Source organism: Mesocricetus auratus, unplaced genomic scaffold, assembly GCF_017639785.1.
Source record: "Mesocricetus auratus isolate SY011 unplaced genomic scaffold, BCM_Maur_2.0 Super-Scaffold_100015, whole genome shotgun sequence".
Taxonomy (NCBI): domain Eukaryota; kingdom Metazoa; phylum Chordata; class Mammalia; order Rodentia; family Cricetidae; genus Mesocricetus; species Mesocricetus auratus.
The window spans coordinates 21,879,393-21,892,313 of NW_024429198.1; the positions used below are offsets into that span (position 1 = coordinate 21,879,393).

General features: G+C 41.6%; 1 protein-coding gene across 2 annotated transcripts in view; it reads left to right on the forward strand.

The window, feature by feature from the left end:
- The window catches only part of Dnah5 (dynein axonemal heavy chain 5), a 278,387-nt gene that overhangs the window by 115,889 nt on the left and 149,577 nt on the right, over positions 1-12,921 (forward strand). For both annotated transcript variants that reach the window (XM_040757681.1, XM_040757680.1), the window contains exons 22-28: positions 1,881-2,014; positions 4,331-4,532; positions 5,426-5,661; positions 9,011-9,229; positions 9,602-9,664; positions 10,056-10,294; positions 11,358-11,598. In XM_040757681.1, the coding sequence (XP_040613615.1) occupies positions 1,881-2,014; positions 4,331-4,532; positions 5,426-5,661; positions 9,011-9,229; positions 9,602-9,664; positions 10,056-10,294; positions 11,358-11,598 (1,334 nt within the window). The remainder of the gene's footprint in view (positions 1-1,880; positions 2,015-4,330; positions 4,533-5,425; positions 5,662-9,010; positions 9,230-9,601; positions 9,665-10,055; positions 10,295-11,357; positions 11,599-12,921) is intronic.

Below are 12,921 nucleotides of genomic sequence, written 5' to 3' on the forward strand. Positions count from 1 at the left end.
GGCCACATCACCGAGGAATATTACCCCCCCCATGTCTATCTCTAGCTCCTTGGGAGGGGTGAAGTCAGGAAGAGTGAGTTATTCCATTCCGTGCTAACCCATTCTTTTTCAAAGCTCATTTACTGTGCTGGATCTTTCATGTTGCCATATGAATTTTAGGAACAGTTTGTTAGATTCTATGAAAAAAGCAATTGAAGCATTTATATAGGAATATGCTGAATGTGTACATCTATTTGTGGCACATTTAAATTGAAAAGGATTTAGGGACACAAAGAATGTCTCCTGATCACACAACAGAACTGATGTATATATGAACTCACAGAAATTGTGGCAGCATGCAGAAGACCTGCACTGGTTCAAACTGGACAAGGTCTCAGCACTGAGATGATTAAGTGGATGTGTGTCCCACCCCTAACCAAGAAGATATTTGCAAATGATACTTGATGCCAGGAAAGGAAAAACCAGTTTTCTCCACTGTTGTTTCATGGGGTGTGATAATCACGCTCTAGGGCAGTTTCCATACCCAAGAGTAGTTGGCCAACACCAAATGAATTCTTTTATTGTGTGTGAATTTTTTAATTTTTTTGTTTTGTTTTGTCTTATTGGCTTCTGCTTTCTTGTTTTGATTATGTTTTTTTTATTTGAAAGAGTGTGAGAAAGAACAGAAAGTTGGAGATGGGGTGGATTTGGAAGGAGTTGGGGGAAGGGAGGAAACTGAATAACTAAAAAGTAAAACATAAGCAATAAAAAAGAGGAACTCTTGGGATTGAGGTGGAGTAAAAGAGTTAGAAAATGAATAAAATTGGAATGCTGAGCCACAACACTTTAAAAGCAAAACAACAACAAAACCACAAAATATAACAAATAAAACAAAAAATCAGCCAAGCGCTGGAAGAGCATAATGCATCAACTCCGGCCTCCATGGACTAATTCTGTAAAAACCATATTTCTTGCAGCATCGGCTGTAGTAGTGTCTGGGTTTTTAGAGGCCAGCTAAGGGTTGTGTGGAGATTAAAAGAAAAACAAAAAACCTTATTACTTTGAGCCCCTAAGTCTTCAACCTCCATTTAGGGACTCTGCATGCAGAACAGTAATACTACCCAAGCATTCCATACTGATTATGATGGCCTCCATGCTAGCCAGAGATGAAGACAGGACATCTCCCCATCCTTCCTGGGCATGCTCACAGCTCAGTGTGTGGACTTGGGGGGTTTTCAGGAGCCTTCTGTGTCAGTGTCATTCTCCAGGTCTCTCCTTACTTTCTTGATACCAGACTAACCCCACTGACCCCTGTAATCTTTCCCCCCAAACTGACACCATTGTCTTTGACTTGACTTGAAGTCAAGTGACTGGGGCTAATTGTGTATTTATTTTTTATTTAGACAAATAATATGGGACTAAAGCTTTCACTTCCCTAACTCAGTGGAGTTCTGACTCAGGCCAGACAAAGATCCAATCTTTGGATCCAGTTCATGCAGGGAGCTTCCAGTCATGCCAGTTAGGAACAGTTCTTCAGAACTTGTCAAGGGGACCCAAATCTAGTTCTACCCCCACCATGGACTACTCTGCTGCAGGTTCCCACAGCTATAAGATTGCAAGACTGCAATTGATTGTTCAGGGCTGTCACATAGGCAGAGAGGACGCAATGAGAGCAGCAGAGCACTTCACAGCACACACGAGTGTTGCCACCGAGACCCAGTGTTTCTTCTTGAAGCGATACTTTCTGGATTGTTGCAGACTTTGATTATCTTCTTAGTACCCAAACGGCTAAGTTTGCCAATTTCCTCTACTATTTCCAACACTTTTATGCAGACTTCAGTTATGTTTGTCATAACAGAAGCTTAGACATTTTTTCTTTTCCTTTTTCTCTTTTGCTTTAGAAACCTTGGAGATAGCGTCTGTAAACTTGCCCATTCCTGTGCAAACCCAGAATTACTATAAGAATATTTCTGACAACAAAGAGATTGTAAAATTAGTCTCTGTGCTCAGCACGATCATCAACTCCACAAAGAAGGTATGTGTCATGAGGCTGTCACATGTCCTGGGCTGACCCACATGTGCTCACATGAACTTCATGTATGCTCACCTTGTGTGCAACCTAACTTCACCCATGATAGCTTTCCTGATCAACAAGAGGCATCTCTCTGTGCTCTGTAAATGAGTGTTCAGCAAAGACCCTTTAGTCTAGAGGCAATGGAAAAGAATTATGGACTCCCTATTTCATATCTTTTTCTGTCTTTCACCTCCTTTGTTAACGTAAATGAATGTATCTCCAGATGGAGCTGATAGTCCCCCAGTTCTCCTTCAAAGAGTAAAGCAGGATAAGGTTTGGTGTGTGTGTGTGTGTGTATGTGTGTGTGTGTGTATGCCTGTGTTTGTATGGGTGCACATGTAGAGACCAGAAGTCCCCATGACTTTCTTTATTGCTCTCCACAGGGTGTCTCACTGAACCATCACCCTCTTTTTTTTTTTTTTTTTTTTGGTTTGGTGTGGCTTGATTGGTTGACCAGCAGGCCCTTAGAATCTATACTGACATTGCTAGGATTATGAAGGTGTGCTACTGCAACACTAATGTGAATATTGGGGTTACCAACTCAATAGCAGGCACTTTACCCATTGAGTTATCTCACCAGACTCAGAGTTTGGGTGTTTCCATACCAGGAATTTCATCCTGGCCAGTAGATGGTATGTATCTGTTCTGATATGTGGACAGGAAAATCTTACGAAACATTAGATGAAAACACACAGACACACACACACACACATACACACACACACACACACACTGCCACATGAAACAGATAACAGTAAGTATTAAAATGTTACTACCATCAATGTGTACTAATACTAATATTGGTTGGCTGTAAAGCCAACTCATTTTTTTTCCCAACCTGCTCCCTTCTCCTTTTTGTATTCAGACAAATTTGCCCTTGTCGGTAAAGACTTAAGATCCTGAAATCAGTTTTTGTTTAAAGATGATGCGCACATTTGTTAAAACCAGTTGACTCTCAGGTGTTCCTCATTGTTGAGTGAGTAGGTGTTTGGTAAGTACATGTTTTCTGTGCATGTTTTACTAGAAGGAGATCCATTTGTTTGAAAGCACCAGAAAAACTTCTTTGGCTATAACAAGATGAAGAAATGTTAAGTTGTGTTTAACGTACTCCCCAGGGAACGACAAGTCTTTGCATTTATGTATATTTACTCTTTTGTTCTTAGCATTTGGAAGATCCCGTGTTTAACGTCCCTCTGGAGACAGTGTTCACATATTCAACAATTATTTATCTAGTGCTCAGCTTATCAGGCTCTGTACCAAAGGACAGAGTAAAAAGAAAAAAGTAGTCTACGAAAATATGCAATTAGATAATATTTTCAGAAGTTACAGAGGATGCATCAAGATAAGTCAGCCCTTGTGTTAGTTACTTCTCTCTGCTCTGAGGAGATACCCCATAGCAGCACCTTAAGGAAGAGTTTACTTGGGCTCACAATCTTCGAGCACAGCCCATTGTGGCAGGGAAGGCATCGTAGCAATGACTGAGGCTGCTGGTCATGGTGAATCTTTAGTCAGAAAACAGCGAGAGATGAACGCTGGTGCTCTGCTTGTTTCTTCCTTCCTCCACTGTCATTCAGTCCAGGATTCACAGCCCATAGGACGGTGATATCAGGGTGGGTTTTCTCTCTTCAGTCAAACCTCTCAGACATGTCCTCACAGACATGTCCGGAAGTGTGACTTCTGGTGGGTTCAAAATCCAATCAAATTGGCAAGGAAAGCTAATCGTCACAGTATCAGAGTCCAATGCTCTCTCTGAAAATAACCAGCCACTATCATGGCCGTCTAAGGATGGGGCACAGTAGTTTTGATGTCTTAGAGCTGGCAACAAAAATATGTGTGGTATTTCTTTTAACTATATGAAAGGAACACAAAGTCTTCCTCAATGTAGTAGTGAGTGTAACCAATGAGGATTCTTGAAGGAGACCTGAGTGATCCACAGAGTTTTCTCCTGTGCTTCCTAATGGCACAACCTTGCCTGTTCTTTTGACCTAAGGTCAACCTTTAATTAAGAGGTTCCTGTCCCCAAGGACCAATAAGGACTTCCTTTCCTTCTAGTTTTTACACAGTTTTTTTTTTAGACTAGGGATGGTAAAATACTAGTCCTGAGTTACTGTTATTGTATATAGCTTGTTTCTATGGCATTTCCATTTTATCCCAGATCATTAACTGAACATGTTAATAGCTTTGTAGTAACTGCCAACACTGAGCGAATCCTCAGTTGTATCATGATGCCATTTCAGAGTCTTCCTTTTCTACAGAAATCTATTATTTCTGTTCTAGGAAGTTATCACATCCATGGATCGCTTCAAATGTTACAATCACATTTGGCAAAAGGAGAAAGAAGAAACCATTATGACATTTATTGCACAAAACCCTTTGCTTTCTGAATTTGAGTCCAGGATTCTTTATTTCCAAAGTCTGGAGCAGGAAATTAACGCAGAGCCTGAATACATCTGTGTGGGTTCCATTGCTCTGTACACAGGTTAGTTAATTGTCTTTTAGACAGTCATGTAAATCCAATAGCATTTGCTCTGTCTCTTTACCTTGAGTTGTATTCCAGAGAGTTCTAGCTTTCTTTTAAAAAAGCTTTCCTTTTATGGGCTTCAAGATTTAAGACCAATTTGTAGGTTTGATTTTAATTCCCTTTTGCACAATTATTAATTCTGGTCTATCTTAACACTTTGCGCCTTAACTTGAAAATAAAGGGTAGTTTAGAGAAAGGATGAGCCTGTTATATTTAGAATTAGGATTTAACTTTTATAAGAGCAACAATAGCAAACGTTTGAAGATTATCTCATACATGTACTGTGTGTGTTTGTGTAAAGATTTTAAAATGTGATTTGAATTGTTGCAAAAGTAAGGTTTATAGGATGAACGAGTTCTACCAATTAAGAGCGTGTATGTAGCCGGGCAGTGGTGGCACACGCCTTTAATCCCAGCACTCGGGAGGCAGAGGCAGGTGGATCTCTGTGAGTTCAAGGCCTGGCTGGACCAACAGCTTCTAAAACAATACAGAGAAACCCTGTCTCATAAAAACCAAACCCCCCTCCCAAAAAAGAGCGTGTATGTAGTATTCATCTGTGATGTCTGCATGTGCATGTGTGGAGGTCAGAGGGCAACATCAGATGGCCCATTGGACTCCTCTCCATCTTGTTCCCTTGTTCCCTCTGAAAAAGCTTGACAGGCTTCAGCTTTGCTGATGGCACCGCAGGTGCTCCCAGTGACTGAACTGTGCCCCCAGCTTGGCAACCATTTTTAACTGGAGCTTTGCATGGCTCTGAACTCACAGTGTTTACCGTGAGTGAGCAATGTTCTCTGTCTTTTTCCATTGGTTCAAGCTTCTCAGACTGACCTGTGCGTGGTTTGCTTTTACAGCTGATTTGAAGTTTTCTCTGACCGCAGAGACAAAAGCCTGGATGGTTGTGATTGGCCGTCACTGCAACAGAAAGTACAGGAGTGAGATGGAAAACATTTTTGTAGTTGTTGAAGAATTCCAAAAGAAACTGAATCGGCCAATTAAAGACTTGGATGATATTCGGATTGCAATGGCAGCCATGAAAGAAATCAGGGAGCAGCAGATCCCCATTGACTTCCAAGTGGGACCCATTGAGGTAGATGGGCAGTTTGTCTGCTATAGAAATATTGCCACACCTTGGATGCCATTAGCAGGGATATTAACTAGGTCTGTGCTGGAATGACAAATGGGTATGGAAGCTAAAAGCTGTCATTTCAGCCTGAAAATGCCATTTGTGTGGAACCTTGTAGTCTGTAGTTACCTTACTATCCTTTATGTGCTCAAGATCCAGGTTTATGTTTCTGGACAAATGATTTATTGATGAATGCTTCTGGGGCAAAGGGAGTGGTGGAAGCAGGAAAAATAATGAGAGAAAAGCTGAGTGAGGCTGGAGTCTCAGCTGTAGACCACCTTCAGCCTGATGCCCTGGGGAACTCTTAGGAGCAAATTGTGTCGCACAATTACATCCTCCTGGAGGTATGAGACACTGTTCCTTGTGATTCTGAGTCAGTGGATCATTGGCCATAATCTCTCCACGAGGGGGCTATCATCCATCCAGTGCAATATTCTAGAAGAGGAAGCAGCAGTCCCTAATGTCAACACCCTCAGCAGTTGGAGATGGGAATCCCAGGTGGTTAGTTTTTGTATGTTTTATCAGGCACCCAGGCATGCATGCACTCATTCCACCATTACTGAACTCTACTTGAACAAAAGGAAACAGGTCAATCAAGTCATATAATACAATATAATTAGCATTATATTACTGTGTCACTCTGTGAGTGTGTGTAACATGCGTGTGTGCACATGTGTGTGACTGCCCATGTGGGTGCAGGTGGAAGCCTGGCTTTGATGTCAAAATGCCTTCCTCAATCATGTCTCCACCTTACTTTTTGAGTTATGGTTTCTCACTGAATCTTAATCACTCCACTTCAGCTACCCTGGGTAGTCAGTGTGAACCTCGTGTTTATTTGTCTCTGCCTCCAGCGCTGGGGTTCTAGACACATACCACTATGCCTGGATCTCACATGGATGCTAGGGATCCAAACTCAGGGGCTCATATTCTCATGCAAGTATTTCACCTACTCAGCCTCCCAGCACTGCTTTCTCCCTCTTGTTTTATTTCATACTGCACTGACTCCCCCAACCCCGAAAAACCTTATTAAAAATGGGTCACGGTGCTTAATGTTTTAAATGTAGTAATATAACTGTGGCACTAAAGATCTAGATTAAAGGGTACAGAGGTATGGCTCAGTGGTTAAGAGTGTTCACCACTTTTGCGGAGGACCCAGGTTCAGTTCCCAGCACCCACCTGACAGAGCATGCCCCCCTTGCATCTCCAGTTCCAGAGGATCCACTGCCATCTTCTGGTTTCCTCGGGTACTGCATGTACATAGTGCTCTTCAACTTGTGCAGGCCAACTTTGACATGCAAAAAATAAAAATAAATAAATGTAGACCCCCTGAATCTGGGTGTCAGTGAGGAGGCCTAGGGAATCTATTGAGCCTTGGGCAGCAGATCAGTACCCATCCCAAGTATACACACGGACTTTGGACTCCCATAGAACAATGTGAAGTGCACTCTCACGCTGAACTCTTGGGGAAGGGTCTAGGCCCTGCCCTATATGAAATGACAGACTATGGACACCCCCATGGAGGGCCTCACCCTCCCTGGGGGAATGAGGGGATAATGGGAGGGGTTGGGGGAGGGCACGGGAGGAGGGGAGGGAATGGGAGAGGGACCTGGAATTGACTTGTGAAGCAACCTTGTTTCTTATCTAAATTTAAACTGGAAAAAAAAAACCCAGAGGCAAGAACATGATCAGTCTTAATTCAAATGTCTGGGCTTACACCCTCAAGGTTAGGAGCAGCTTCCATCTTTGAGTTTCCTTATCCCTCTTTGAGTTTTGAAAAGTTTCACATTACTGTGGAAACAGTATAGACCACGGCACGCCCATATTTTGGCATCTTCAGGGAATTACACGGCCTGTCTTCTTCTTGGAACGTCAGTTATCAAGGCAAATGTCCCTTATCTGTGTGATATTAGGGAAGTCTCTTAAGTCTGAACACAGCCTTATTTCTTCCCACCTGAGAGTTAAGACGATAGTAATCAATGGTGTTATTTGGAAGCTGTGATGTAGTATGTCACGCGGGATCTTCCAGGTTTAGGGATCTCTATTACACGGTTCCTATTTATACTGAAGCACAGACTGCAATTTATCTTCAACAAGGAAGAGGAGAAAGGCACGCTTATGTTTGACTAAATCTGTGTTCTCCTATACTCCCAGACCATCAGTCAAATATACCAGATCTATGTGGGGAGGACAGGGGTGGAGAAGAGGGCAGGGGTACTCAGGAAAATATTTTCTTATGAAAACAAACTTTGAGGATACGCCCCAACCCATATTTCCCTGCGCTTCATTTTTTGCTTCATTTTTCTCGACCTCCCCTCATTAGCTCACTTTGTTTCCTTAGACAGTCTCACTTCAGCCTTCATCTCATAAAATTTTATGGACCTGGATAAAACCTAGGAGTCACAAATGAGTGAGAACCACAATATTTGTCTTTTTGAGAGTGGCTTACAAGTAATTGTATGATAAGGTCTGTGTATGTAGCACAAAACCACACACAATGTATACACATAGGAAAATTATAAGCAGTAAATCGAAGGAGAAAAATCCCAACTTTGCTCATCTGAGTTAAATTTTTCCTATATTAATAGTTACTGTATTAGCAGCTAGTATTTGCACTATTTTCACCCCTCCAACTCCTCTAATGCTTCCCCTCTTAAACTGATAAGCTCTTTTAAAATTATTATCTCTCTATATATGTATATACCTATGGGCATATAATCTACGAGGTCCATTTAGTACTTTTTATATTTATGGGCACTTGGGTTGCAGAATCTGTTTTATTAGTATTATAGTTTAAATATTTTGCATTCTGAGAGCAAAGCTTTGGCTCAAGCTATGATTGAAATAGACTTTCTTGTTTTTGACCATCAGAAATTCTTAAGAACAAGGAAGCTGAGATTGAATTTAAACTGTGTCTTATTTTCTTATCCTGACTCCAGAAGTTAAGTTTTACATGTTTTTTTTCATTCACTTGATATACTTTTAAAGTGCTCAGATACAATTTTGGGGCCTCTATAAAAATATCTGTTATTTGTGTCATGTTTTACAGTTTTGAAAATTGGTTTAAAATGATGTTTTTAGATACTACCAGACATTCTGGGAAATAACCATTGTCTCTTCATTTCACAGATGAGAGAACTGGACCTGACTGGTTCCTTTGCTTAGTTAGGTCCTTAAAGTTCATGAGTAGAATAATCATTGCCCTTAGGGTGGCTTCTCCATCATTCTGATCCCCCTATTGTCGGCTCCAGCCTGTGACTGTGTAAGGACTTACACATTTGGCTGTCAGGCATTCAGTTTTCCTTTTTGTCTATAGGAATCTTATGCCCTGCTTAACAAGTATGGGCTTCTGGTAGCCAAGGAAGAGATGGACAAAGTTGACACTCTGCGGTATGCTTGGGAGAAGCTACTGGCCCGGGCCAGTGACGTTCAGAATGAGCTAGTCTCTCTGCAGCCCAGCTTCCGGAAAGAGTTGATTGGCATGGTAGAAGTGTTCCTCCAAGATTGTCGGCAGTTCTACCTGGACTATGATTTGGTATGGCTCTGGCTTGCTCTCTGTGAGACTTTAGGGAGAATGAGCAGGATACACAAAATACACTTGTTTAAAAATTGTACGTTACTTTCCATAAAATTTCCTGGGAATCGCAATACGGGCAAAAACTCATTTCTCGTTTTCAATTCCTTCTCTTAAGAGTTAATTCAGGATATAATTTCATTGTGAAATGGTGATTGAAAAGTTCTGAAGTTGTTCAGTTGTTTCCTGTGTTACCGTATGACCCTACAAAATCAACTTCCTGTCACGTATACAACATGCACAGAAACTTTGATATCTCAGTATTTTGATCTTATGACACTTTGTGTACTGATGCTTCATTTTCTTTAATGCTTTGTGTTTAATCTGCATCAGAATGGTCCAATGGCAAGTGGCTTGAAGCCCCAGGAAGCCAGCGACAGGCTCATTATGTTTCAGGTAACCTTTTACATTTCTACAAACTTGCCGAGCAATGAATATCTTGTTGCGTTTTAAAGCACACCTTAAGGGTAAAAATTCTATTGGGTGAGTGAGGATATACTTACATTAAAAATGGTTAGGGAGGATGTAAGGGGGGTTGGGAGGAGATGGGGGATGGAGGAGGGTGAGAGGGAATACTGTGGTTGGAATATGAAATGAAATAAAAGAAACAACATCGAAAATATAATTTTCTGTGGTTACAATTAGAGGCATTTTCAGATAAATCATTACAGTCCTTCACTGCTGTTACTTATGTGTATCCCCAGTTCTTACATTCTTGCTTGTTTGCCCCTGTGTTAACCCACATGCAAATCATCCTGATAGAGCCCACTTATGTTTTCTTTATCAGAATCAATTTGATAACATTTACCGTAAGTATATCACCTACACTGGAGGAGAGGAACTTTTTGGTTTGCCAGTTACTCAGTATCCTCAGCTTCTTGAGATAAAGAAACAGCTAAATCTTCTACAGAAAATATACAGCCTATACAACAGTGTCATAGAAACTGTGAATAGTTACCAAGACATCCTTTGGTCAGAAGTCAATATTGAAAAAATCAACAATGAACTCTTAGAATTCCAAAACAGGTAAGAAATCACATGTTTTACACTCCCAGAGCTATTAAAATTCAATGTTGGTGTAGGGGGAGAGGGCATCTGTGTTCGAGAGATGTAGGCCAGAGGTAGGGTCAGTGTCTTCCTCTCTTGTTATCCACCTTTTTTTGATGCAGGGTTTCTCACGGAACATAGAGGCTCACTGATTGGCTACATTGACTGGCCAATGAGTCTCTGTAACCCTCCTGTCTTTGCCTCCCCAGTTCTGAGATTACAGACACTGGCCACCATGACCAGCTTTTTATGGGAATACTGGGGATTTGAACTCAGATCCTCGTTCTTACAAGCACTTTTTCTCTGAGCTTCTCACCAGCCTACATGACACATGCGTGTCAAGTTCTCTGCCACTGCAGGCATTTCAGAAATGTGCCCTGCATGTCCTGTGGCAGTGCTGTCACCTGTTGATGTTATCCTTGTGAAATGCTCTTCTATTGCTTTCTGTGTTTGTGTCACGATGAAAGCAGCTCCCCCTGCTCTCAAAGCTGGTTGAGTGTTACAGGGCCTTTTCTGTAGTTGGAAGAAAGATGACTTATTTGTTTGTATGACTTATTTGTTTGTTATCACACTTAGAAATATTTCAACTTTCTGGAAGGTAGTTTACTGAAATAAGAACAAGGTCACATTTTTCCCCCCTCTGGCATTGTTGAAGAACCGAGGCCAAGGAGAGTGGAAGGTCACTGGCTGAGTGTGAGTCATCAGCCAGAGACTTTTTGCTGTGCTGTGTATTTGGAGAATTCCCAATTTCATGTTCGTAGTGTTAAAATGAATTGAAAGATACTTCTTATCCTTTAAAAATAATATGCCCCTTTAGGCAATTGTCATGAAAGGCTGAAAAAAATCTCTGATTTAGAGAAAGATTTTTCCATAATACGTGCCAGTGTGTTATTTTAATACATAGCTTATGAGTCATGAGATTTCAAAATGAGATAGTATCTGAGGAGATTATTTTAGATGGAAATGTTAGCAGATAATTTTTCATTGGTAATATCTGGGTTTTGAATAATTCACTGGTCTTTCCCACTGGTCTCCGTCACAGGTGCAGGAAGCTGCCCAGGGCCCTGAAGGACTGGCAGGCCTTTCTGGATTTGAAGAAGACCATTGATGATTTCAGTGAGTGCTGCCCCCTGCTGGAGTACATGGCCGGTAAAGCTATGATGGAGAGGCACTGGCAGAAGATAACTGCTCTCACTGGGCACAACCTGGACGTGGGCAATGAAGCCTTTAGGTTAAGAAATATTATGGAGGCTCCTCTTCTGAAATATAAAGAGGAAATAGAGGTACAGTTGATAGAGTAGAATAATGCATTCCTGGCATCTGTCCACCAATTCCTCATTTATTGAATGCCTATGATGGGAAAGGGTCTATGCTGAAAATACAGAGATATATTCTTGCTTTTGTATCTTGGTAAATAATGAGTGTAATTAGTCATTTAAATGAAGCTATAGTTATAAAGTGTAGCAAATTGCACCAGAAGGCAGGTATGCCGCTCACTCCAGGAAAGCCTGTGACAAATGGCTTGCATTATCTGGGTGCAAGTCTCTCTGGGTGAAAGGAATATGGTTGTATTCAGGAGATGAGAGGTTGAGAAAGTGCAAAGAAAATCATTCCCAACAGAGAGAGCATCATTTGTGAAGTGTCTGAAATATGTTGGAAGAACCAGAAGATGGCTGCGTGCCCATCTGGTGTGGGTTAGGAGAGGAGGGAGAGGGTTGAACCCAGAGAAGTGGAGTGTGTGTTGAACATGTCATTGGTCCAGAGCAATGTGGAGCCACCTGGGCATTGTGTTGTCTTCAGAAATGACATAGCATTGCATTCTGTGAAGTTCAGCCTGACAGCTGTATGCAGAGAGATAAGGATAAGAAATGATGGGAAAGCCTGCTGAGAGATTGTAAGAGTACATCAGGGAAATTTTTTTTGTTGTTTACTGAGTGGAGGTCATGACACCGAAGAGCTGGCAGGGAAGAGGGGATGATTTGTTGACAGCAGAAGTCATGAAGCTGAAGAGCAAATCAAAGATTCCTGGAATTTTAAGGGAGTAACATTGGACATAATTTGTTGAAGGAGGGAAGACGATGAGAAAAAGCAAGATGGGACAGTGACAGACTGCGGATTTCTTTTTGGGAGGCCTGTGTGGATCACAGGTCTGCATATGTATCATAGAGACAGACAGCATTGTAAGAAGGTATACTGGGTGGTTTAATGCAAAGGTTGAACTTAGCTTGACTTTGGGCAGGGTCATGGGTTGTGCTTCTGGTTCTGTTGATATATTCACACAGAGGATCAGGGAGACCAATAGATGTGCATTTTGGCTAAAGACATAAAGGATACTGAATGCATGGGCAGAGATGAACTCTCCAGAAAAGGAACACAGTGAGAGGAAATGAGGTGGGATAGGCCTTGGCCATGAGTGTGGAAGGCGATGGAGCTGCACAGGAGACAGGGAAGTGGCTGGAGAGCAGAGAAGAACAGAGTCCTGATGTCTCTCCCTGTCACGCTGTGCTTATTGACCAGAGAGGAAAATCAAAGACAGAAAACCTCACGTCTATGGTTATATCTTAAAATGTACAAGGATATTGGATCTTTCTTGTCATTTCTTTTTC